General features: G+C 47.8%; 1 protein-coding gene across 2 annotated transcripts in view; it reads right to left on the bottom strand.

Annotated features, from left to right (window-relative positions):
• The window catches only part of LOC137630588 (transmembrane protein 231), a 128,567-nt gene extending 105,645 nt beyond the window's left edge, over positions 1–22,922 (bottom strand). For both annotated transcript variants that reach the window (XM_068362161.1, XM_068362160.1), the window contains exons 1-2: positions 22,512–22,922; positions 9,763–9,923 (exon numbers count right to left, since the gene is read on the bottom strand). In XM_068362161.1, coding sequence (XP_068218262.1) covers positions 9,763–9,923; positions 22,512–22,650 — 300 coding nt within the window. In that variant the 5' untranslated portion in view covers positions 22,651–22,922. The remainder of the gene's footprint in view (positions 1–9,762; positions 9,924–22,511) is intronic.
• Positions 22,923–25,850: the final 2,928 nt, after the last annotated feature.

Genomic DNA, 25,850 nt, shown 5'->3' with positions numbered 1-25,850 from the left:
GAGACTGCATTGACTGCAGGGTCTGAGCAGGCAAAACAACTTCCGACTGCGGCGACAGACGCTTAACGTCACGTCGAGGTAACGGAGTCGGTCGGCGAACGTCAGTGCGGGGCTGCGGTGACAGCTGCTGAACGTCAGTTCAAGACTGCGGCAAAGGGAGTTCCACGTCACGTGACTCACGTGAATGACGAGGAACATGACCAGCATGGCGTTTCAAAGCACTAGAAACGTTAGCACTAACATCGTACGGACGAGAAAACACTCGTTTAGGCGGCTGAAGGCCAGGGTCACGCTCATCGCACTGGCGAACCGCAAGCAAAGGATCATCGTGAACCTGTTCATGCTCATAATCTTCCATAAGGGAGGAAAGCTTAGACTGCATGTCCCGCAGGACAACCCACTTCGGGTCAACAGGAGTCGGAACGGGCCGTGACGTCGGTAACGTCTGCGCAGGCAAAACATTGCCCCTACCGAGACCCTCGGACTCCGTGTTACGTTTTCGCTTAACAGGCGAACAGTCATTCGATGACTGCAAGTGGTCAGAGCTGCCCCAATGGCTACAGCCAGGACGCTGGACCTGTCCTGAAGGGACTGACTTGCACTTTAAGGGCCTAGAAACCTTGCGCCAAGGTTTCTTATGCGACAAGTCGTCGGAGGACGAGGAGAACTTAGTCTCACCCGTCTTATGGTAAGGACGTTCTTGATGAGAAACGTCTGATACCAAATAGGGAACGTCTGTACGTCGGTTTACACCTCTCGCCCCCTTAAGTCCTACGACAGTACTTCTCCCTGGTGCAGGGGAGCCTGAAAGAGGTCTCGGACTAGGGGAGCGACAAGCACGAACAGACGAACCCTCGGTCGCAACACTAAACACATTTTGCGCACTTATCACTTTACCACTTAGATTTTCTGCTTTACCACTTTGACACTTCAACAACTTAACATCGGACATAAGTTGGTTCCTGTCCGAGGCTAAGGATTCAACCTTTTCACCTAATGCTTGAATCGCTAAAAACATATCGCGCATTGAAGGTTCATGAGTGCTAGCAGGGGGTTCAGGAACTACCACTACAGGGGAAGGATTAGGTTCAGGGGCATGGGAGGAGGAAAATTCCAAAGATCTAGATGAGCTTCTCCTCACCCTATCTCTTTCGAGCTTACGAGTATACTTTTCATACCCTAGCCACTCGAATTCCGACAAGACCACGCACTCCTCACACCGATCTCCTAATTGGCAGGATTTACCCCGGCAATTAGAACAAACAGTATGAGGGTCAATAGAGGCCTTGGGAAGACGTTTGTTACAATCTCTCGCACACTTGCGATATACAGGAGAAGGGTCAGCCATTATGAACAACCAGAGAAAATCCAAAATAAAGCCAAGTTCGTCAACAAGAAACACAAGCCAAAAAAGGGTTTCAAGAGTTTTAATGAAGAAACACACCCACACAGCGAAAGCCAATAAAACAACCAAAACAAAGAACTTCACCAATTCGGTAGAAAACTCGAGGTCTAAACCGAGCGGAACCAATGTTGTCGGTGACACCGACAGAGAAGAACTGGAGTGGTTGAGAAGTATATGCGGTATCTGGCCGATAGTCGGCGCTGGTGGGCACACCCGCAACCTTCGTGACGATCGCTCGCGAGTTTTTGGAATCTGTCGGACCGTCGGAGACGTCAGCTATTTATATATTCACCTGCTAAGTTTAATATTTAAAATAAAAGAATAAAAAGAATATTCAATTTAAAACCATATAAGTGAAAATGTCCTTATAATAGCTGAATAGATTTCAGAAGACCTGCTTTTAAAATGAATCTAACAATACTGCTAGCATGGTATAACACATCCTGCCCATGGATCTTGGGAAGGATGAACCTGCCATCCTCACCTCGGGCCTCAGATATCTATTTCTTAAGGTGCTAAAAGTGGGGCATTCGGTCAATAAGTGCCTCCCTCATACAGGTACCAGTCATTGCAATAAGCCTGGTGTTGGCCAGTCATCATAAACACATGCGTCAATTGAGCATGACTAATGTGGAGACAACAAAAAGTAGACTCCCACTTTCGGGGCATCATGGTTGAGAGAAAATTAGAATTCTCAATCGACAAAATAATTCAATGTCGTATTCGGGAAGTACATCCAGACCCAGATAAGTACATTAAAGGTCAACGCATCCCATGTGTATGTGAAGCTAGATTTCTTGAGGCTCTGAATCTTTTAAAAGTTTTATCCCATACAGTGCATCATGATGAGCAGACCGTAAAACTCTTTTAAAATTATACAAGGCCTTAATTTTCTAAAAAATTAGTTATGGGTGTCAAATATACTTCTCAGCCATCCCAAGACAATTAAAAGTTTTAAATTTTATACACCATGCTGGTATCAGATGGTCCACAGGAGCCTTTAGAACTTTGCCAATCCCAAGTCTCCTTGTTGACGCTGGAGAATTGCCTTTAGACCTTTACCGGAAGTCTTCTATTGTTCGGTATTAGTTTAGGTTAAAGAGACTTCCTAATTCTTTAGCCCTTTAGACAGCAAACCATGTAATGCATTCTAGATACAGTATTTTGAGTTGCACCCAAAATCTCCTCAACCTTATGGCTTCCGAGTAAAAACATTACTGGACAGTTTAGATATAGGTAGAAATAAAGTGCTCCCATGTAAGATATCATTAACCCCTCTATGGAAATTAATGGATATCACAAATTTCAAGTAATTTGTATTTTTCCTAACAGTACTTACCTCGAACTACTTTCTTAGGAGTATCTGGGATCTCCCTAACCAACCAAGAATTTTGCGTAGTTCCCCCTATCTCCGTTACCTTTGTCGGGGCGCTCCGGGGGGGGGAATGATATCACAAATTTTAAGTAATTTGTATTTTGCCTAACAATACTTTCCTCGAACTACTTTCTTTAGAGTATCTGGGATCTCCTCCCAACCGACCAGAGTTTTGTGCAGTTTACCCTAGTCCCGTTTTCTATGAGAGGTAACCTCAGGTGGAGTGGAACACGCCCTGAGGCTATCCCCAGGTCAGAGAGCATGCTTGATCAGGTCTCGATCTCCAGTAAGTTCTTGATAGCTTAGGTATCTATGAAGTCCAGCAAGGCACTCGGGGTAGGATGGGCGGGCCATTAACCGAAAGTAGTTCGAGGTAAGTATTGTTAGGAAAAATACAAATTACTTAAAATTTGTGATTTGTTCCAACACAGAATACTTACCTCGAACTACTTTCTTAGAAGACTTATACTTTAAGAGGTGGGAGTGTCCTTCAGGACCTAGAGACCGTGACGAGAATAGAAGAGGAACCTAGGTAGGAAACTAGGTTCTGCTGACCTCAAAGAAAACACGAGAAAATAGGGAAAACTACGCAAAAAACCATCTTAGTGTCTAAGTAACTCACTTCTGCAAGAATCCTAGGAGACATGTCCTTCCAATGATAGTGTATCCCATGGCAGTTTCAGGGGGCTACCCAAGTCATTTCCGGAAAGGGAACAGGGGAAGGAAGAACAAGGGGGCCACACCACTAAACCGTTTGGAGCGCGGAAATGACGGGACCAAGCGAGAACCCGCCCAGGGACTTTCTCGAGTAGTCCTTCAAGCAGCGAGCCGCAAAGGTCGACTGGTCAGACCAAGTACCTGCCCTCAGGATTTGGCCCACTGCCATGCTCCTCTCAAATGCCAAAGAAGTACTCAGACTCCTAATGCTGTGGGGTCTGGGCTTTCCTGGAAAGGGGATCCCTGCACTACTGTAGGGCCTGACGATCACTTGCCTTATCCAGAAGAAGAAAGTGTTCTTGGAGACTGGCTCCTTCACAGTCCCGAGGAAAATGAACAGACTCTTGATCTCGGGATGAAGTCTAGCTGTCCTTTCTAAATACTGCCATACTGCAAGTCCCTCGGGTTTTCCGAGTGAGGGAACAATTCCACTTTGGGGCCCCAAACAGCTGGATTCTGAGTCCCGGCTACGAAAGAGGGTAAGAATCTGAAAGTAGTTTCTCACCAGCCCTTCGAGTGTGAGATCGCGTACGACAGGCCAAGAATCTCACCTACTCTTTGCTAGTGCCAGAGCTAAACGAAACACTGCCTTGAGGGTGAGATCCTTGTCTAGAATGTCTTTTAGAGGCTCGAAGGGAGGTTCCAAAAGCATCTTCAAGTACCCTAGCCACATCTCCCTGGGGCACTCTAACGGCTTGGGGGAAAAACGACTGCTCGAAGCTCTTGAAGAGCGTCGAGATCTACCTGGAGGCACCCAGGTCTATATCCTTCAGGAGGAAGACTTAGGATGGACATGCCCACTTCGTCCCTGAGATAGACCAGGAAGTCAGCTATCTCGTGAATGGAGGCCCCTAAAGGCCTGATGTTCTTAGAGGAGCACCCCTTAGAAAAGGTAGCCCATTACGCCTGGTGCACCTCGACTGACGAACGCCTCAGGTACCCTGACATCCTTGATGCTGTCCTCGACGGAAATCCTTCCTTTTTCAGGAGACGCTCAATAACCTCCACACGTGAAGGAGGGACCAAGGGTTTTCGTGGAACCTCTGGAAGTGAGGCTGCCGGAGAAGGTCTGGTCTGTCTGGAAGTGGCCCAGGTGTAAGGCATGCCAGTTCCTTTAGATCTGTGAACCACTCTCTCTCTGGCCACCAGGGCACTACCAAAGACACCCACAGGTTGGCTGTCAATCTCATTGGAAGGCGTCCTCGAACGCTGCTGCTGGATCTGGCACAGGAAAACAAAACACGGGGAGCTGTGCTTTTAGTCTCGTGGCGAAGAGGTCTATCACCGGCGAGCCCCACTTCAGGGAGAGGGTTTTGACCACTTCTGGGTGTAGGGACCACTCGGGCCCCACCACTCGACCCTTCCAGTTGAGGCCGTCGGCCAGGACGTTCCTCTTCCCTGGAGAGAACCTGGCTGAAAAATTAATTTGTTCCACTTCAGCCCATTCTAGGAACTCCATCGTGAGACTGCACCGTTCCTTTGACTTCAGTCCTCCTTGCTCTTTCACGTAGGCCACCACCGTGGCGTTGTCGCACCCCGGATCCACGGAGCTTCCCTGGGGTAGATGGACGATCTCTAGACACGCTCTTTGTACGGTCCTCATCTCTAGCACGTATATGTGCAGGTTCGTCTCCTCGACTTCCCATTTACCTTTTGCAATTTTGTCGAGAAGATGGGTACCCCAGCTCTCCTTGGATACGTCTGTGAACAGAAGCATCTCCGGAGGGTCGGCAGCAAAGGGCATTCCCTTGAGGGTGTTCGTTCCGATTGCTACCACCCCAGGACTTCCTTCGTCTTCGGGGACACCAGGACTATCTAGTGCGGGGAGTCCTATCAGTCTTTGCCAGACCTTGGCTCTCCTGGGCTGGCCCGACAGGAAGGGCCAGAGTACCTGTTTCAGGATGTCCAGTTTCTCCGTGGAGGGGAAGGCCCTCGCCATCCGTGAGTCTAGAACCAACCCTAGGTAGGTCATCCTGGTGGAGGAAATCAGCCGGGACTTCTCCAGGTTGATGATGATACTCAAGACGTTGTAGAACTGTAGGAGCTTTTCGCCTTGCTCCCTCAGTACTTCCTCTGAGACTGAAAGCAACAACCAGTCATCTAGGTACCGAATCTGGCGGACGTCCTGTTCGTGCGCCCAGCCTGAAACTGTAGCAAAGACCTTCGTGAAGCCCTGAGGACTGTCGACAGTCCGAAGCATAGGGTTTTGAACTGCCACGTTTTGGTACTTGATTTTACCCTTAGGAACCTCCTGTTGGAGGGATGAACAGGGACCCGGAAGTAGACGTCTTTGAGGCCTATGGACCTCATGAAGTCCTCCTCCTTCAAGGTCGCTAGGATTGACTTCGGAGTGTCCATCTTGAAGTCGGTGTTGCACACGAATTGTTGAGGGCTGAAAGGTCTATGACCGGTCTCCAGAACCCTGTCGCCTTCTCCACCAGGAAGAGCCTGTTGTAGAACCCTGGACTTGGTTTCTCAACTGGTTCTACTGCCCCTTTCGCCAGCATTGCCGAGCCTTCTTCCTGCAATACTGCTACTCTCAAGGGGTCGTTGGGTGCCAACCACTCCACCTGTTGATCTGGGATCCGAGGTGGGGGTCCGCTAGGAAGGGCAGCTTGTACCCCTCCTTTAGTACTGCTACAGTCCACGGATCCGCTCCGTGGTCCCGCCATGCTTGCCAAGATCATTTGAGGCATCCCTCCCCCTGAGGCGCCACCAGGAGTAGCGGGCCTCCCCTCCTAACTCCTTCGAGAGCCGCGACCTGAACGCCCTCTCCTGGAGCCCGACTAGGAGGGTCTGAAGCTCCCCTACGGGGGGCAAGGCAAGGGAAAGATTACGTGTGCCAACTTCTACATCCGACGGGCGGACGGAACCGAAGAGGCACTGGGCAAAGGTGCAGGGGTCTCTCTCCAGCGGCCACTGAGGCAGGCACTGGAGAGGCAATAGCCCCGTTCGACCCGTTAGGGGGAAAACCACTTTGCCTTCGTCACGGATGGGGCCGTCAGGAACGGGGGTATCCGTCATGGGTTTACCCCCTCCCGGGAAAATCCGTGGGGTTTAAGTACCCTGCCACGTAAGCGCCTCTTCCGATGCTTGGATGGGGCTGGCCGGGACGATGGCACGGCTGGTTCCATCACGGATGGAGCCGCTGGAACGGAGGTAGCCGTCATGGGTGTGTCAGCGGCCACCTCCAATGCTTGGATGGGGCTGGCCGGGACGATGGAGCGGCTATCTCCATCACGGATGAAGCCACTGGGACGGAGGTAGCCGTCATGGGTCTACCCGCTCCCGGGGAATACGTGGGGTGTGAGTACCCTGGTATACCAGCGGTTGACCACGAAGCCTGAATGGAGCTGTCGTGGTACTGGGTATGGATGCCATGATGCCGGGTCGAGCCAGCGGCTACCTCTGCTGGAAGGATGGAGCTCCTGCGGAGATCCATGGAGCCACGGGCTTCCCCATGCTGGCTGGTTGGTTCCTTCGTTCAGGGTGGACCATCGAAGAACCGGAGGCCGGGACAAGGCTGCCAGTCCAAAGGGGCGACTCTCTCCGCTGGGCGGGAGAAGTCGGAACCTTCGCGGGCTTATGCCTGTCGACCGAGACCTGGCTGTCGAAGTCTTGGAGGCTGGGACACGGCTGCCAGACCGAAGGGGCGACTCTCCGCTGGGCAGAAGGAGTCGGAACCCTCGCGGACTTATGCCGATCTGCCGGAGCCTGCTGTAGGGTTGCCGGGGTTCACGTCGAAGGACGGGCATCGCCGTCGGAACGGGGGCCTCCGTCCTGGGTCCAACAACTCTTCCGGAGGTTCTCGTAACTGCGGGCCTGCCCGTCGAGGAAAACCGAGGGCTGCGCTCGTGACGAGCTAGGTGGCCTTTGGAGGTCAGGACTCGGCTGCCAGACCGAAGGGACGACTCTCTCCGCTGGGCGGATGGAGCCGGAACCTTCGCGGACTTACGCCTGTCGACTGGAACCTCCCATGATGAGTCCCTCCGTCGGGTGCCGCTGCTGCCAGAGGAGTATCTATCCGGGGAGTTCGTCCTCGGACGCCAACTTGAAGGGCCCTGTACCGCCGCTAGCTCCAGCAGCCTGTCGAGGTGAACCACCACCCACTCACTACTCTTGGGGGATCTTGAGCGCCGACTCTCGTGGCGCGACCCCGAGGGGGAGTGAGAACGCGACAACTTCTTGCGGGACTTCTCCCTTCGTCTCCTGCGCTTCCTCAGCGCCTCGTCTTGGGAGGTTCCTTCTCGGCGACGTCCTCGACTGCAGAGGTGACTGAAAAACATGCCAAAGAGGCTGGAAAAGAATTAGGGACATTTTCCCCCACATTGGGACATCAGAGGAGACGTGGCCTGCTTGCACCAGGACTCCGTCTCCCAACACACTCCTGCCCCTCCCTCAAGCCCCTCACTCGTCTGGAACGATGCCACAACCCCACTATCCTGAAGATCAGACTCTTGGGGAAAGGCCGCGGGCCTCTGCCCCGCAACGGACTTACCTCGTCCCCTACTCTGGGTAGGGGAGGGTGGTAGGAAAGGTCTGTCAGACGAGATGCCCGGCGAAGCAAGGGAGGAAGGGACGCTAGGCTTCTTAGGCGACTTCTTCGTCGCCTACTTCTTGGTGCTATACCGCACCCACTCAGACTCCTGGGGAAGAGCAATGGGTCACTTCCCCACAACTGACTTACCTCGTCCCCTACTCTGGGTAGGGGAAGGTGGCTGTATAAAAGAAGCTCCATTCGACAAGGCATCGGGAGAAGTAAGCGCCGAAGAGAGGCTCGTCTTCCTATGTGACCTCTTGGACGCCTTCTTCTTCTTGGTGCCGAAGCGCACCCACTGCACCACGTTCCAGGACTCGCACTCCGGACACGTGGCTGTAGGAGAACATAAGCTGCCCCTACACGACGAACACAGAGGATAAGGGTAGGAAGGGGTATAGAATGAACACAATGGGTCCACGTGGGGACCGCGCAAGACACAAAAGGGGGGTTGGGGACACAAAGGGTCGCACTGGGTAAGGAGAGAGCGTCGAGATGTTATCACGACGCGACCAGAGAACTTACTGGAGATCGAGACCTGAGCCAGCATGCTCTCTGACCTGGGGATAGCCTCAGGGCGTGTTCCACTCCACCTTAGGTTACCCCTCACAGAAAACGGGACTAGGGTAAACTACACAAAACTCTGGTCGGTTGGGAGGAGATCCCAGATACTCCTAAGAAAGTAGTTCGAGGTAAGTATTCTGTGTTGGAACAAACATTTTTGTAAATATTTTTTTGGTATAAAAAAGAACATGACTGACTACGAAGCCAGGTTGATCTTTATGAAACATGTTGAAGAACACAGGGAATTGACTTTTATATATACTCATGGCTCCAAATCTGATGCTGGTATTGAATTTGAAGTATGTAGTAGTTCTTTTAATTATTGAGGAGCACTTCCTCTAGCATCCTTTATATTTACTGCTGAACTATGTGGCATACTAACCGCCATTGAGAAAATAGCGTTACAAGGCGATGGCAGTTTTACCAATTTTAGTGATGCAAGAATTGTCCTACAAGCTTTAGAAGTTTTTAATTCCAACAATCCTTTAATCTTAAAGATTTTAGAGTGGTTTTTAATTATTGTTATGAAAGGTGTTACAATTAGATTTTGCTGAGTTCCAGTAAACGTAGGTGTCTGGAAATGAGAAGTGGATTCATTGGCAAAGAGTGCTGCAGCTGACTTGCTACCAAAAAAGGTATCCCATTCAGAGTAATGATTTTTTTACCTAATATTAAGAATTTTATTGATAACAATTGGAAACAGCATTGGGATAGTTTACTTGAAAATAAGATGAGAGAAATAAGCAATGTTATATCCCCTTGGAGATATAATTGGACATGATGTGTCCTACCATGCTAGTGGTACTTTTAGCTTTATTTCAGAAGCAGCTTTTCTGAAAGATATTTAACTTTTAAAATTATATCTTTGTTTTTATTGTTTTAATTGAATATTCTTTTATTTTTTATTTGCAATAAACGATACCAGCATCAATGACCTTAGGTGTCAGGATGCCAAAAAACCTGAAATCAATCAATCATTTACCTAAGCTGAAGGACCTTATTATCTTAAGAATCTTAAATTATATTTAAGGAATTCAGACAATTCGCATAGGTCAACATGTGATGCCACTAATTAAAAATGAAAATAGCGCAATGTAAATGTACTGTGTAAGAAAAATTAGTTCTGGCTTATATTCTAGATACATTCTAACTGGTAATACATACCTTGATTACTGGAGTTCTTAGATATTTTCTCAACAAATCATTGAATATGGAATTACTAGACCAGATAAGGGGACCAGTTGATGTTTCCACAATGAGAAGAACTTGATATTTAAAACGAATATCTGGCTGTTCCCGATATTCTGCCTCTTTTATCCACAAACCTGAAAAACAAGGTACTGTAGATTTAATATCATACAACTTCTGATTTATTGTTACTAAATTAATATCACAAATTCTTAAAAAATCATTTGCATTTTCCTAACTAAAAAAACCTGAGTCCTTTAATTGGAGTATGATTTCAACAAAGCTGGAAACTAGGCTGTTAAAATTTATAACAAGGAGTCTGTAGTTACTGGCAGCTAGTGGGGATGCCCCGGGCCACCTGCCCCCTCACTGAGTAGCTACTTTGACCTTCAGTCCTAGAGCTTGAGGGGTGGATGAGGTGAGAAGTATAGCCTAAAGACTCAGGTCTGTACAGTACTGTATAGTTGAGAAAAACACAAATTATTTTTTAAATTTGTGATTTGTTCCTACATGAATACAAACCCTTGTCTTTTGATAGGAAATTTATCTTTAAGAAGAAAAGAAGTTCCTATAACCAAACTGGCTGGTCTAAAATCCTGGGACATCAGGATACTTGGGCTTGGGCTGAAAGCGGTACCGAACGGACTTTGGCCCATCTTAGTGTTTATACTGTTAGATAGGAAGAGGCTATGAGCAAGTTCCTTCTTGCTTGCCAATGTGAGCCTCTATGTGGTATGTGGTATTGTCGCCCATCACATCACTGAGTGGTTTGTCAGGAACCAATGAGGCTGCTGAAGGACCGGAAAGTTGGACTTCATCTCTTAAAGAGATGTAAGTGAAGGTATTTTCGGGCTCTGTCCAGAGGGCTGAGGTCGTGTGGTGCAGCACTAAGGTCCCTCCTCTCTTCTTCTGATGTGTTCTAAGCACAGCATCAAGTCCGAGGGGTGGGGAAGGATGAGAAGGTTATACCGCTCTCTAGATTCTTGACTGACACCCATCCCTTGAGGTTCGTCCAAACTTCTGGTCCCATGGGGGTCAGAATGTCTGGGGGATTGAGGGCCTGATTCCAGTCAGACTCAAGTCACTCAGGGATGGGAGTTCTTCTCGTTTTTGAGAAAGTTTTGTGGCGATTGGTGTCTAGAATCATTCCCAGATACACCAGTCTTCTGGGAGGGAAGTAGGGTAGACTTCCACAGGTTTACCTTAATCACTGGATCTTGGTAAAAAGACTTCAGAAGTTCCGATGCTAATGCAAGGTTGCCACTGAGTCTGTTAAGGTCCGTCAGTCGTCCCGAAACGGAGGAGACAGAAGCCGATCTTGTGAGACCAGGATGGGTGTAGTGGAAAGACCGAAGCACAGTGCCCTGAACTGGTGTTTCTTGTTTGTCTAGACTGAATCTTCCAACTTTCCTAGATGGATGGTTTGGGCCTGGAAGTATGTGTCCTTTAGGTCCAGAGTGCAAATGATGACCTCAGGTCTTAACCCTTGTTCGAACTCCAACATGGTGTGGACATCGACTCAAAGGGACAGCTCCTTGCGGATCCTTTTGCATGAGAGATTGTTGACGCTGGGGTCTTGACTCTTAGCTTAAAGGATCGGACGCGATACCCGATGTAAGAATGCTTCCCTGAGAGAGAATTCCTTTAACTAACAGAAGGAAGGCAATGCTCAGCCCTACCATGCGCCCTGATGGGATTGATGCTATTCCTTAGAATAGAATCAATCTGGCGAATGTTAATCAATGGTTATTATTATTATCATCAAATGCTAAGCTACAACCCTAGTTGGAAAAGCAGAATGCTATAAGCCCAGGGGCCCCAACAGGGAAAATAACCCAATGAGAGATTGTTGACACTGGGGTCTTGACTCTTGGCTTAAAGGATCGGACGCGATACCCGATGTAAGAATGCTTCCCTGAGAGAGAATTCCTTTAACTAACAGAAGGAAGGCAATGCTCAGCCCTACCATGCGCCCTGATGGGATTGATGCTATTCCTTAGAATAGAATCAATCTGGCGAATGTTAATCAATGGTTATTATTATTATCATCAAATGCTAAGCTACAACCCTAGTTGGAAAAGCAGAATGCTATAAGCCCAGGGGCCCCAACAGGGAAAATAGCCCAGTGAGGAAAGGAAACAAGGAAAAATAAAATATTTTACGACAAGTAACAACATTAAAATAAATATTTCCTATATAAACTATAAAAACTTTAACAAAACAATAGGAAGAGAAACTAGATAGAAAAGTGTGCTCGAGTGTACCCTCAAGCAAGAGAACTCTAGCCAAAGATAGTGGAAGACCATGGTACAGAGGCTATGGCACTACCCAAGACTAAAGAACAATGGTTTGATTTTGAAGTGTCCTTCTCCTAGAAGAGCTGTTTACCATAGCTAAAGAGTCTCTTCTACCCTGACCAAGAAGTAGCCACTGAACAAGCACAGTGCAGTAGTTAACCCCTCTGGTGAAGAGGAATTGTTTGGCAATCCCAGTGTTGTCAGGTGTATGAGGACAGAGGAGAATCTGTAAAGAATAGGCCAGACTATTCAGTGTCTGTGTAGGCAAAGGGAAAGAACCGTAACCAGAGAGAAGGATCCAATGTAGTACTGTCTGGCCAGTCAAAGGACCCCATAACTCTCTAGCGGTAGTATCTCAACGGTTGGGTATCGTGGTTACTGTGCAGTTGGAGAGTGCTTGCAAGTAGTCCCCTGTCGACAAGCCGTTGATGGGGGTTGTCGATCGTTTGCCGATCACTTTAGTGTGATGGCGAACGGCCAGTAGCGAGAAGTATGTTGTATATCTTCTGATCTAGGGAACTACAGGCAGAGATTGACTAGCAAGTCCGAGACACAAACTGTTGGCGAATTGCCAATGATCGGTGAATCGGCGGTCTGTGAGCCAAGGATGGTAACTGACAGGCAGATGAAGGCTATCTGGTCAGTCAGCCAAGGTAGGTTGGCAATAAATGAGTTGGTAATCTGCTTTGAGAGCCCTGAGAGACAGCAGAATGGTTTAATGATAGTCAGTTGGTAATGGTAAGCCATTGATGATCAGCGATCAATCGTAGACCGGTGATAGGTGAGCTAGAGATCAGCAAGCTGACTATGGTCCCTCCTGGTTGGTCAGAGATCAGCAAGCTGATGATGGACTGGTCAGAGATCAGCGAGCTGAGTTCAATGATCGAAGAAAGATGAGCTGCCCATCGGTGATCTAGTGATCAGAAAGCTGATGAATGGTTTGCAATCAGAGATCGTTGGTCATTGGAGGGACTAAATGATCAGAGCTGAGCTAGCAATTGGCGATCTGGTGATCGGCGACCTAGCGATCAGCAAACCGTGAACTAGCCATCAGTAAAGAGTAATCTAGAGATCAGTCTGTTGATGCTTTCTTGTTTGCTGACAGTGGTATGTCAAGAAAAAAGAAACTTCTGAAGAGACGGGGACCAAGGATTCCCTGTTTTGATTCCCCTTGGAAGATGGAATCTTCAGGATCTAGAAGTCTTCGGTGAAGCCTCTTTCCTCCTTTCCCGGCGCCCATGTTATGCGTTAGCGGGGAGAGGAACGGGGCAATGGTGATCTGTCCAAAAGTTTTATTCCTTTTTTCTGCCTACTGTGCGAGTGTGCAGGAGAGTACTGGAGGAATGGAACATAGGATAATGCTGGTGCAGAAGAGCTCTGGAGAGCAGGCAAGCGCTAGCTCTTTGGCAGAAGCTGGCGCATTGGATCTGCAAGCACTGGCTCTTTGGCAAGAGCTGGCGCATTGGATCTAAGACCGCAACTGCCCAGGAGGGCGCAGGAAAGCACGGAAGAGCGCTGGTGAACAGGCAAGCACTGGCTCTTTGTGATGAGTTGGCGCATTGGCGAGCGCAAGTGAGCAGGAGGGTGCTGGATATAAGAGCGCAGGTGCGCAGTAAGGCACCATGTAGTTTTGTGTAGTCTCCCCAGAATGTGCCGAAGCATGTGACTGGTTGCGCAAGGACGGGTGCATTGGCGCACGCGCGTGGAAGACTGTTGGCACACGTGCGGAAGACTATTGGCGTGAGCGGAAGATCATTGGCACTCGAGCGCGTTAGACCAATGGCGCGTGCGGAAAACCATTAGCGGGCGCGCGGAAGCAATAGTGCGCATGAAAATGCTTGCAGGAGAGAGCTGGCGCGCAGATGCAGGAACGATCCACAGAAGAGTCCAGGACCAAAGTCCAAGGACTAACTGTAGCGTAAGGTAGCGATGGTAGGTCAGCAGGTCAGCTGGCAGGATGACCAGAAACTGGGACGAGCCATTTGGAAGGGGAAACATCCATGATGGAGACCGTGAAAGGTCCACGGAAGAGTCCAGGACCGAGGTTCAAGGACTAACTGCAGCGTAAGGTTGCATTGGTAGGTCGGCATGTCAGCTGGCAGGACGATCAGGAACTGGGATGCGCCCTTTGGAAGGGCGAACATCCACCGATGACAACCGTAAAATGACAAATTCGGAGATAATTTGTATTTTTCCTAACCATACAAACCTTAGCTATTTACATAGGGTATTACTTTCGGCGTAGCTGAAATGACAAGTCATTAAAATTTTAACGAGGGTTAACTGCCCTCTTGCTAGCTAGCGAGGGGGTAGGGTACCCCTCCCCCCACACACCGGTGAACTGCTTCACTTCGCTTAGAGGTAGGACTTGCTTTGAGGGACAGGGCTGGCGGGCAAATATGTGTAAATAGCTAAGGTTTGTATGGTTAGGAAAAATACAAATTATCTCCGAATTTGTCATTTGTTCCGTAACCGAAATACAAACCACGCTATTTACATAAGGTGACTTACCCCTTAGGAAGGGTGGAAAGTCCCCAGCCTACTGGCTTTGGCTTTACCCGGGGACTCAGAATCCAAGTGAGCAGCACTTCGAGAAAAAGAGTCCCTGCACCTCGCAAGTTCCTTGCTACGCAAGAAACGTGCGGCCTACATAAGCTAGTGTGTGGAGGGAAGAAGTGTGACTTGTCCTAGGAAGTCGACCTGAAGTCCTTTAGCAGGAATTCTAGGCTGGGACGTTCCCAATACCACCTCGTCAGGGTATGGGGGAGGGGACAGTATTATCTTAATACTAGGAACACAAGGAAGCATGGTTTACCTGCAGAGGTTTGAGGTCAGCTATGCAGAACCCAGAATGCTGCTTTCCCCAGGAGAGGGGAGGATGAAGAAAGAAGTAAGGGCCAGACATACTTCTTCCATTCATGCAGTCTAAAACCGGGTAACAATGCCCTCAGCCTTCTGTTACCTATCCAAAAAGGAGCCTGAGGTTAGACCAGCTGTTGTGTAGCCACCACAGGGCGATAGAAAACGTATCGCGGCTCCTGTGGGTCACGTCCTGCAGGTAGTGGGCTGTGAAAGTCGTTTGACGCTTCCAGACTCCAGCTTGTAGCACCTGCGTCACAGAGTAGTTCCTCTTGAAGGCCAGGGACGTTGTGATGTATCTCACATCGTAGCTCTAAGGCGACGTGACGGAGAAGGGTCTGGATTCAGGGTGTGATGGATGGCCCTTTGAATCCAGGCTGAATAGGCATCCTTGGTGACCCTCCTCTCCGTCCTTCCTGTGCTCCCAAACAGGGCTTGAACATGAGGAAGAACTGCAGCTGTTCTTTAAGATAACCCCTCCGACTCCTTACAGGGCATAGTAGGAGAAGGTCTGGGTCATCTGTTACAGAACGGAGACTCGAAATCCTGAAGGAGTCGAACCGAAGGTCCGGGACTCCAAGATTTTGAGTCTAGTAACCAACTCAGGGACGAACCTGAACGTTACCTCCCCTATCCTCTTGAATGGGCGACGTCGTATGAGAGACCATGAAGATCGCTGATACGCTTGGCCGAGGCCAGGGCGAGCAGGAGCACCGTCTTCCAAGACAGGTGACGATAGAAGCCTGGCCTAATGGTTCGCAAGATCTCTTAAGAGCCTTAAGGGCCCGAACCATGTTCCATGGAGGAGGTGTCACTTCCGACTGGGGGCAGGTAAGTTCGTATCTTCGTATGAGCGAAGAAAGATCCAGCGGGGAGGAAATTTTTATCCTTTCAGCCTGAAGGCCAGGCTTAAGGCTGAGCGATAGGCTTTCACCACCGAGAGCGAAAGTCGTATTTCCTCCCGCCGATAAACAATAACTCTGTTATTGCTGGAATAGAGGCATTAAGGGGAGAGGTACCTCGTCTGAGGAAAGGTTCTGCGATTCTCCTCAGCCTTGCTATCCTGTCATCTGATGGGAAGGCTTGGAGATTGGAGTCTAATATAATGCCTAGATATCCCAGTTGTTGAGATGGAAGCAGAGAAGGCTTCTCAAGAATTACCATGATCCCTAGATCTTGGCAAAGTCCCAGAGGCTTGTCTCGGTGTCGAAAAAGGGTCGATTCTGAGATTGCCTGGGTTAGCCAGTCATCCAGAAAGCGAAGGAGACGGATGCCGCTCCTGTGTGGCCATTAAAATTTCAGGGTGAACATTCTGGTGAAACCCTGCGGAGCTGTGGAGAAATCGAAACACAGCACCTTGAACTGATATATCTTGTTGTCTAGGCTGAATTTCAAGTACTTCCTGGAAGACGGATGGATTGGGATCTGGAAGTACCTGTCCTTCAGATCCAGTGTGCACAAGAAGTCTTGTGGTCTCACTACAAGCCTGATCGACTCTGCTGTTCCACGCTGAACAAAGTTGGTTTGACAAACTTGTTCAGGGTGAGAGGTTGATGACAAGTCTCCACCCTTTAGATGCTTTCTACAAGAAAGAGTCGATTGAAGAAGCCGGGGGGGGGGAAGCTGTCGATGACCTTCCGGCGAGCATCCTTCTAGAGCATGGTCTCGACTTCTGCCCAAAGGGTTAGCCTTTTGCCGATCTCATGGCATAGGAGCTCAGCGACACTGGATTCGCTGTCAGTGGAGGTAGAGATGTTAAGAACGGGACGCAATATCCTTGGCTGATCACGGAGATCGTGCAGGAATCGGTCCCGAGTTGCTGCTATCTGAACGCACAACCTTAGGCATCCCCCCCACTGGGGACCATGCAGGGGGGTTGCCAATCCTAACGTTTGCGGCCTCGGCCGCTCTCTCTAGGATTATTGCCTCCCCAGGAGGACTTCCCGCCCTTCTTGTCACTGACAGGAGAGGGGTGCTGTTTAGACACTTTGCCTTAGCTGCCGGGGCCGGTTCCCAAGTCCTAGACTGACGAGGCTGTTGTTGTTGAGGCGCTGGAGGCTTGTAATGTCTGGATGCAAGAGCCTTTGGAGGAGCGAATCGTGATTCGACTTCCTCCACCTCTTAGCTGTCCGTTCCCCGTCCTTGGGTTCAAAACAAGCTCTTTCCCAGGATGGAAGAGTGTTTGAGTTTGCCGACATCCATGGATGGGACTTCCGAGAGGAACCTCTCGGTAACTACATCTCAATGCTTCAACATCGAGTTTGCCCACAAGTTCGAAACTTGGTGAGCCGGAAACGATGTTGCTCATGCCCGAGAGGAGGAGAGTTTCCATGACCTTCCTGGAGCTCTCCTTGGACAAATTCTCGGATCGCAACAGGATGCCCAGGGATCCAAGCCAGACGACCAGCCACGAAGTGTCCCGCATGGCACACTTTGAGGCTTTCTCCTGGCTTAAGATTTCCAAAGTCGAGAATGTCACCTGCCGGGCGGAGAGTTTCTCGAGAGAAAAATTTCCCCTGGTAAGCCCCTTCCACGGAAAGGTGGAGAGGAAGAGCTAAACCAGGCTCCCCCATGATCTCAAAGTACTTCCTCTGCTGACGGCTGACAGACGCAGTGACAGCGATTCCCGCTGGGAAGGGAATCGAACGATCCTGAGGAGTAGAGATGATGGGGCCTGCCTGAAAAGACGGAGAAGAATAATGCCCAGACCTCTCTGAAGATTCTTCCTGCTCTTGCACGTGCCATGCTCTGCGTTTAAGGGGTGAAGATAGTAACGATGATGATCTGGAAGTACGCGCTCCAGAATACTCGCCAGGTTGCCCGTGTTGCGAAACCTGACGGGAATCGCGGTCGAAATCGCCCTGGCGCTCGTGCGATGGTAAAAAAAAAAACGTTGGTTTGCGCGCAGGCGAAAGTGCGCGTGGGTGCGTGGGTGCGCGGGCGCGCAAGCGAAAGTGCGTGTGGGTGCGCGGGCGCGCAGGCAAAAGTGCGTGTGGGCACAAAGGTGAGGGAGAGCGCGGTTGTGAGGGCAAGCGCTGGCAGTCGGGAGACCGATGGCGCGTCGGCGAGCGATGGCGCGCTTTGGCAAGCAATGGCGCGTTGGCGAGCGATGGCGCGTTGGTGAGCGATGGCGCGTAGGGGCTGATCGCCTACAGGAGGGTTAACGCGTGGGCGCGTAGGGGACCTACAGCGATCTGAAGCGTGGGCACGTTGGCGCGTTGAAACCGCTAGCGTACTGGCGAAGAATCGCGTGGTCGCTAAGAGATCGCTGGTACGTAGGAGATCATTGGCGCGCGGTTGCACGCCCAGAAGAAAACTAGCGAGGGTGTAAAAGCAGATGGTGAGGTTGTGTGCAAGGGCGAACGCTCGTGGGCGGGCACAGGAGACTTCTCGTGGGCGCGTGGGCGCGCAGGGACTAAATCAAGTCTGGAAGTGCGCACCTATGAAGGTGCGCAGACGATGGCTTGCACGTGGGCGAGCTCTGAGGAAGCGCAGGAGATCGGCGAAGAATCTCCTACCTGCGCCCAGATCCGGTGGATCGTGGGCACGTGGCGAACGTTGGAGAGTCCTTCTCGCATTTCTCCCTGCGAGGGTCATATCTACGTCTGGAGGATGGTCTCCGTGGCCAGAAATCCCTGGAATGCCGGTCTGGGGAACACTGTAACTCTGACTTACGGGGAACGAATACCCAATCACCATCGGGGGACCTACTCCTCCTGTTTCCTCCGTGGAGAGCAGGACCGTCTCCTGCTGAACCTCGAACGGGATCTTGAGCGGGAACGCCTGCTCCTGGACTGCTCCCTCCGGCGCCGATGTCTCCTCCTGGCTTCTTCTTCTGAAGAGAATGACGCCCCACCATCCGAAGAGCCCGACGACACTGTACCACCCGCACTGCGGGCAGAAGCGGGGGCCGCGGAGGGCTTCGCGACTCGTTGCGTACCCGAGGTAGAGGGATGCAGGAAGGTTTCTGGGACCGTCGTCAGAGGAGCTGGGAACGAGGGTTGGCGCCCAACACTAGGGAACCAGGTATCCAGGCCCTCTTCCATCCGCATAGGGGACCTACCTGGCGTTTTAGGGAGCTTCCACCCGAAGGAATCAGTTACCGTGGAGTCTAACTTAACCTGGGTGTCGCCGCCTGCTGAAGAACCTGAAACACAGGCCCACGAAGGGGGCGAAGAAACAGGAATAACATTACTACACCATAAGGGGTCATCGGAGGAAACGTGCCCCCCAAGCACAAGGGCCGAGTCTCCAGAACCCCCCGACACAGCACTACCAGGCTCCACACTAGCCCGAGAAGGCCCCGCAACTCCCACTCCACACACACACAAGACTCCTGGGGAAAAAACCCCGGCTCTTTCCCCGCAACGGACTTACCTCGTCCCCTACTCTGGGTAGGGGAAGGCGAGACAGAAGCCCCATCGGACCGTCCAGTGGGTGATGGTAGCGGCGAAGAGACGGTAGATTTTCTGGGCGAACGTTTCGACGACTTCTTTTTCTTCGTGCTGTATCGCACCCACTGAATCTCACTCCAACCACGTATCCGAAGGAGAGCACATCTTGCCCCTACAGGAAGAGCAAAGGGAGTGAGGATCCACTTCAGGTTTGGAGAGGAATGCTCCACACGATTTTCCGGCTCTAGGCCCAGGACAACGGCGGATTTGCTCCATAGCGCACAACCACAAGACACAGGAACGCAGGGAATCAAAGGGATACACTTGGGAAGCACAAGGAAGGGTAGTGAACACACAGGAACACAAGGGATAAGCACAAAGTTACCACACGGTAAACACACGGGACACACGAGGCGGACACAAAGGGTCGAGAGAGACGAGAGCGACGTGGTATCACGTCGCGACCAGAGAACTTACTGGCGCACACGACCCAAGCGGACCTCGACCTAGCGCAAAGGCTACCCTCGGGGCACGTTCTCTTACTCCAAGGTTAGCCCTCCATAGAAAACGGGTTTAGGGTATACTACACAAAACTCTGGTCGGTAGAGAGGAGATTACAGGTAACTCCTAAGAAAGTAGTTCGAGGTAAGTATTCGTGTTGGAACAAACAACACGTCTAGGTGATTCCATGGATGTTGGAAAGCATCCTAGAATGCTACTTGTGGATCTGGAATTGGTGAGCAGTACAGTACACCATAAGCTTTCAGTTCAGAGACATCACAAACAGGTCTATCAATGGCAAACTCTAAAAAGTCATTACTTTCCTTGTCATCTGCAGATCTAAAGGGGGTTTTACACGGTCAAGCGTGTTCCCCAACACGCTCATCAAACCTCTAACACAACATGTTTGAAGAGTGTTTACACGTTCAAACCAAATTGACAGACAACCTCAGTCAGTGCCAAAAAGAGGAGCAACATGTCACTTACCCAAGACGAGGTAATGGCAGTCGGGATAGTGATTGCCATCAACGAAAAGAAAGGGAAGCGTTCAAAGTGGACAAAGGACTGGTTGCATAAAAGGGACCAAATTTCACATACCAATTTAATGAAAGAGCTGAAATTAGACCCAGATGAATGGCGCAATTATATGCGCATGGATGAATCAACATAATTTAGAACTTTTGAATATGGTCACTCCATTCATTACATGTAAAGTCACCGTAATGAGGAAGTCCATTAGCCCTCATGAACGGCTGATCGCAACACTGCGTTTCTTAGCAACAGGCCGATCTCTGCAAGACTTGAGATTTTCAGCTGCAATGGGATCTAGCACCTTATCCAAGATTATACTAGAAACGTGTGTTGCCATCTACACAGTACTTAAGAAGGATTATATAAAGGTGGGTTATGATATGCAATATGTAATGTTCATCTATTGAGGAAAATCAGTACATAGTAATAATATGTGAAATACACCATTACTTCCCTTTCCTTATCCTTAACGGCACAAGTGTCACTCATTTTGCAGCTGATACACTATGCCTGTCACTGAAGGAGATGTTACAGATGTTACCTCGGCGAGATTTGAGTATGAATGACGGTTCAAGACTGATGACCATTCACACGTTCAAACATGGATAAGCACCGAGCAAGCTCCGCCCACAAAAGTCAGGCCTCGTCAGACATCCGTCCAACACGTTGGTCAAACATGTTTACCCCTTTCACACATTCAAACATTCTCTCAAACGTTGTGTTGTCAAGCGTGTTGGCCAACATGTTTGACCGTGTAAAACCCCCATAAGGACCACTCACAACCAACTAACTGAGCCTTCCTGCTAGGTTTGTCTGCCAAGATGTTCTTTATGCCAGTTTGAACTGGGCAGACAGGGAGATCGCTTTATCCTGTCCATCACAGGATTTTGATGGCAAGTTGCAAAGTTACTGTGAAAAGCGGCTCCTTGCTAGATTATACAAGCATCTATGATTAAAGTTATTGTTAGAAAAGTTGAGGAACAAGGTACATTGCTTCCAACTCCAGGAGGTTTATGTGGCTCCGTCTGTCTGACTCGGACCATAGCCTGGAGACCATGTGATGTTATAGGTAAGGGCCCCATCCATAAAGAGCATCATCTTGGGAAGGAAAGAACAACAACCTACTCCTCTGAGAAGGCTCGAGTCTGAGATTCACCAACTCAGGTCATCCTTCTGCTCTGATCACACCAGGATGTGTGCAAACTAATAGGTGAGCGCTAAAGGTGAAGCATATGCACACAGAAGGTTAAGCACTAACATTAAGTACATGTCACCAGGTGATAAATTATGCCCGGATGACAGCATAAACAGGCGGGAGCTCATGACCAGATGAACACGAGCAAGCACAGAATATCTCTCATACCATTCGGAAGATCACTCTCATCTTCTGCAATAGAAAGTCTTAGAAGATTCCTCTCCATAAGACATAAGGAGGCATGAGAAGTTAACGGGCTATTTCAACCAAAAATAAAATGAATTTTGTCAAAATTATAGAGGAATGCAGGAGCTATGAAAACCCACTGATGAGCAAGGAATATTTATCCTAGTTGGGCTAAGGGAAGAGCGGGGGATATTGATGTTTACTAATTACAATGCACAGATATATATTACAGCACAAGTAATGGGTTTAACTTTACATGTGAGCCAATCACAAACAAAGAGGGGGGTGTATGTATTATAGCGACCACCTGTATGTACTATTATGTCTAACTTAGAATACGGCAGTGTATGGGGTGTCGCCCGTTAGGTAAGTAGGTAAGGACACGGCTTGTAGGTTAGGTTAGGTTAGCGGGGAAAGTTTAGGTTAGTTGATGTCTATTTTTAATGAACACGTGAGGAACTGACCGCAGATATACAAAAAGGCTCCCAAAGAGGTTTTATGAGTAAGAACACAGCATCAGGTTAATTGAGGTAAATATGAGTACAAGGGCAAAAGCCGACAGCAAGTATAAGCATAGCCTCCTAGATTAGGTTAGGTGAGACGAGGTTTAGATACTTACAAGTGACGGCAAACTAGTAAAGCTTCACCAATTAACAACACTCATCATTTAATCTAGGGTATAAAATATAGCATACTACTATATTGAACAACACAATCCTTGGAGGTTAACATACCAGTATCGTTTAATTAAAATGTACGTACCGTGACTTCGGAAGACAGCAATCAGTGGAACAAGCAAAGAGGTGGCAAAAGTGATAATTACCACCAAGGAAGCCTTTGAACAAATATTTGACTTGTGAACAACTGTCTCATTTTTTCGATAAACATTTATTACAGCCATAACTGCATTTGTCCAAATATTCGTTAAATGTAAATAGCTTCTGTTAGGTAAGGCTTGTAGATCAGAGTAACTCTTGGGTAACAGTTGGTGTTATGTCGTTTATATCATCCATAAAGGTTTACAAATAAATGTTCCAGTTTCTTGACACAGTCATCAGCCAAGTTCCTAAAAATATCCAGAAATTCAAAAATTTCCAGGTTTTGGCTTTGTTGTCCTGTCAAGTTCGGTTCCAAGTTCCTCGTTGCTCTCCACACAAGATGATTGTGGGCACACTACTAGAAGAAGCGTAGTAGGTGCAAAGCGCTCCAATGCAGATAATTCATTATCATTAGTCACCTCCTACACAGACAGTACAATGATACCCAACTTTCATACATTCTATATTTAAGGACCTTTCCAATATACCGTGTAACATCTTTAGTTGGTTTTCTAAATTCCCTAATTCTCTACCATTGGTTCTAAATTTTTTTAATTCATTACAGCAAAATATATGCTCCATAGTTTCATTTGCCTCACTATACAGGACACAAAGCCTATCCTTATCATTCACGTTTCAATTATTTTCTTTTGATTATATATTCAACATTGTTTTCATACCTATTACTCCTATGTAACCTCTTCTTTCATTACTATTCACAAACCTCACTTTAGTCATCTCTGCTTTCTTTACTTCCATTTTTCTCTTAATTTCATTTACCACTTTACTTTAAATATCTCTTTTTAGTTCTTGCTTTTTACAGTTTCCTACTTCAATTTAGTTTGCGCCAATTCCTGGTTCCTAATTATTCACTCCGCAAAATAAATTTGCAGACACTCTATTACACAATAGATAGTTGCAAAGCTTCTAAGCTAATTCTTATTGTAATTAAACTTATTTTACCATTAATAGATTAATAATGAAATCATCAATCTTTATTTTCATCCCATTCTACCTTGCTGTCATCAGTTTGGGCAACCTATTATGGTCAGTCTAGACTTATTAAATTCTACTTTCATACGCATTGCCCTACTTATAAATGCAACAAGATCACTGCTGGATTTTATAGCATACCTGCACTTGTGTCTAGTTTCATTACCTGTTCTAATTTCAGGCATGAAAATAAAGGTTCAGCAGTATATTCTTCAACTTTGCAAAGGTCACACAAATCATCTGCATATTTTCCCCTGAAATTTGCATTTAAATGAAGCATATTTAATCTTCCCTTTATTACAATGGTGGCCTTATCCAGATCCGTTTCTCTGATATAAGGCTGTGGGCCATTTTCTTCTATAAATCTTCTTTTTTTCACCACTTTCTTCTTTCCTTCAATTGTTTCTTCTATTATTTCCATAATTCTTTTCTTAGTTTCTTTTATTCAGAGACATTTGCCCCCAACTTCTTATTTCTCCAACTACAAGTCAATATTTACATCAAATTTCTTTTATGCTGTTGCTGGGTGGAGGTATTGACAGATAAGTGGAAAGCTTTTTAGCTAATACTCCGTAATACTTCTACACTTTTGTCCAGTAACCACAAATATGAGTCTTAATGAAAATCTTCTCTATTCCTAAATACTTAGGTAAGCTAAGCTTACAAATTCGTTTAAATCCCTAAGTAGCAGTTCATGCACAACCATATTAAAAGCAGTAGTAAGAGGAAGTAACAATCTGATAAAGAAGGCATGATCAGTATTTTCTATAAGATTATATTTGAAATACCATGTAACACCATTTTACTTAAATCAATAAAAAAAACAGGTATAAAGACAAGAGCTATTGGATACCTTCGAATCTTCATCATCATCTCATACGCCTGTTGACGCAAAGGGCCTCAGTTAGATTTTGCCAGACGTCTCTTTCTTGAGCTTTTAATTCAATACTTCTCCATTCATCATCTACTTCGCGCTTCGTAGTCATCAGCCATGTAGGCCTGGGCCGGGCCAGACCAAGCGCGGCTAGCAGCAAGAGGTTATGGCGGCAAATTGAAACCTTAGGTATCTTATGTAGGTGGCCAGATAGGAGGCGCGGGAAGCCTCATGCCTCCTATCTGACCACCTACATAAGATACCTAAGGTTTCAATTTGCTGCCATAGCCTCGCGCCTCCTATCTGGCCACCTACATAAGATACCTAAGTTTCAATTTGCCGCCATAACCTCTTGCCGCTAACCTCGCCGCTAGCCGCGCTTGGTCTGGCCGGGCCCTGAGTCTTCCAATTCTTCTAGGGCCTTGTGGAGCCCACCTAAACGTTTGGTGAACTAATCTCTCTTGGGGAGTGCGAAGAGCATGCCCAAACCATTTCAGTTAACTCTTATTTTAAATATACTGGCTTACCAAAACCAGAATAGCTGTATTTCCATGAGCTTAGTATTTTCAAATAAAGTATTCTTTGGGCTACCTATAAGATATCAAAGGGATAGAGTACTTATTTTCCACCCTCTAAAGAACTTTCTCTTTTGTAAATGTAATGCATGCTTGCAGAGAACTTTATCTATACAGGAAGTAGATTTTTTTTTTCGCAGAGGTAGTTGTAAATGAGGCCCTGAACTCTTTAAGTGAAAAGTATACCATAAAACACACCTTTCCTCACAAGTGTGATAACAAAAAGGTTGATTAATCATTTAAACTTAATGTAACCAAGCTGAAAATGAGATCAAATAAAGTGTGGAAAAGAGAAGCGTCTGGGCACCAGCCGCCCGTTGAGCTACTACCGCTAGAGTTATGGGGTCCTTTGACTGGCCAGATAGTACTACATTGGATCCTTCTCTCTGGTTACAGTTCTTTCGCTTTGCCTGCACATACACCGAATAGTCTGGCCTATTCTTTACAGATTCACCTCTGCCCTCATACACCTGACAACACTGAAATTGCCAAACAATTCTTCTTTACCCAAAGGGTTAACTACTGCACTGTAATTATTCAGTGGCTACTTTCTTCTTGGTAAGGGTAGAAGAGACTCTTTTGCTATGGTAAGCAGCTCTTCTAGGAGGACACTCCAAAATCAAACCAATGTTCAATAGTCATGGGTAGTGCCATAGCCTCTGTACCATGGTCTTCCACTGTCCTGGGTTAGAGTTCTCTTGCTTAAGGGTATACTCGGGCGCACTATTCCGTCTAATTTCTCTTTCTCTTGTTTTGTTAAAGTTTTTATAGTTTGTATAAGAGATATTTATTTTAATGTTGTTACTGTTCTTAGAATATTTTATTTTTCCTTGTTGCCTTT

Source organism: Palaemon carinicauda, chromosome 38 (assembly GCF_036898095.1).
Source record: "Palaemon carinicauda isolate YSFRI2023 chromosome 38, ASM3689809v2, whole genome shotgun sequence".
NCBI lineage: Eukaryota > Metazoa > Arthropoda > Malacostraca > Decapoda > Palaemonidae > Palaemon > Palaemon carinicauda.
Note: the sequence above shows the minus strand (reverse complement) of the source record. Positions and strands in the feature narration are given on the sequence as shown.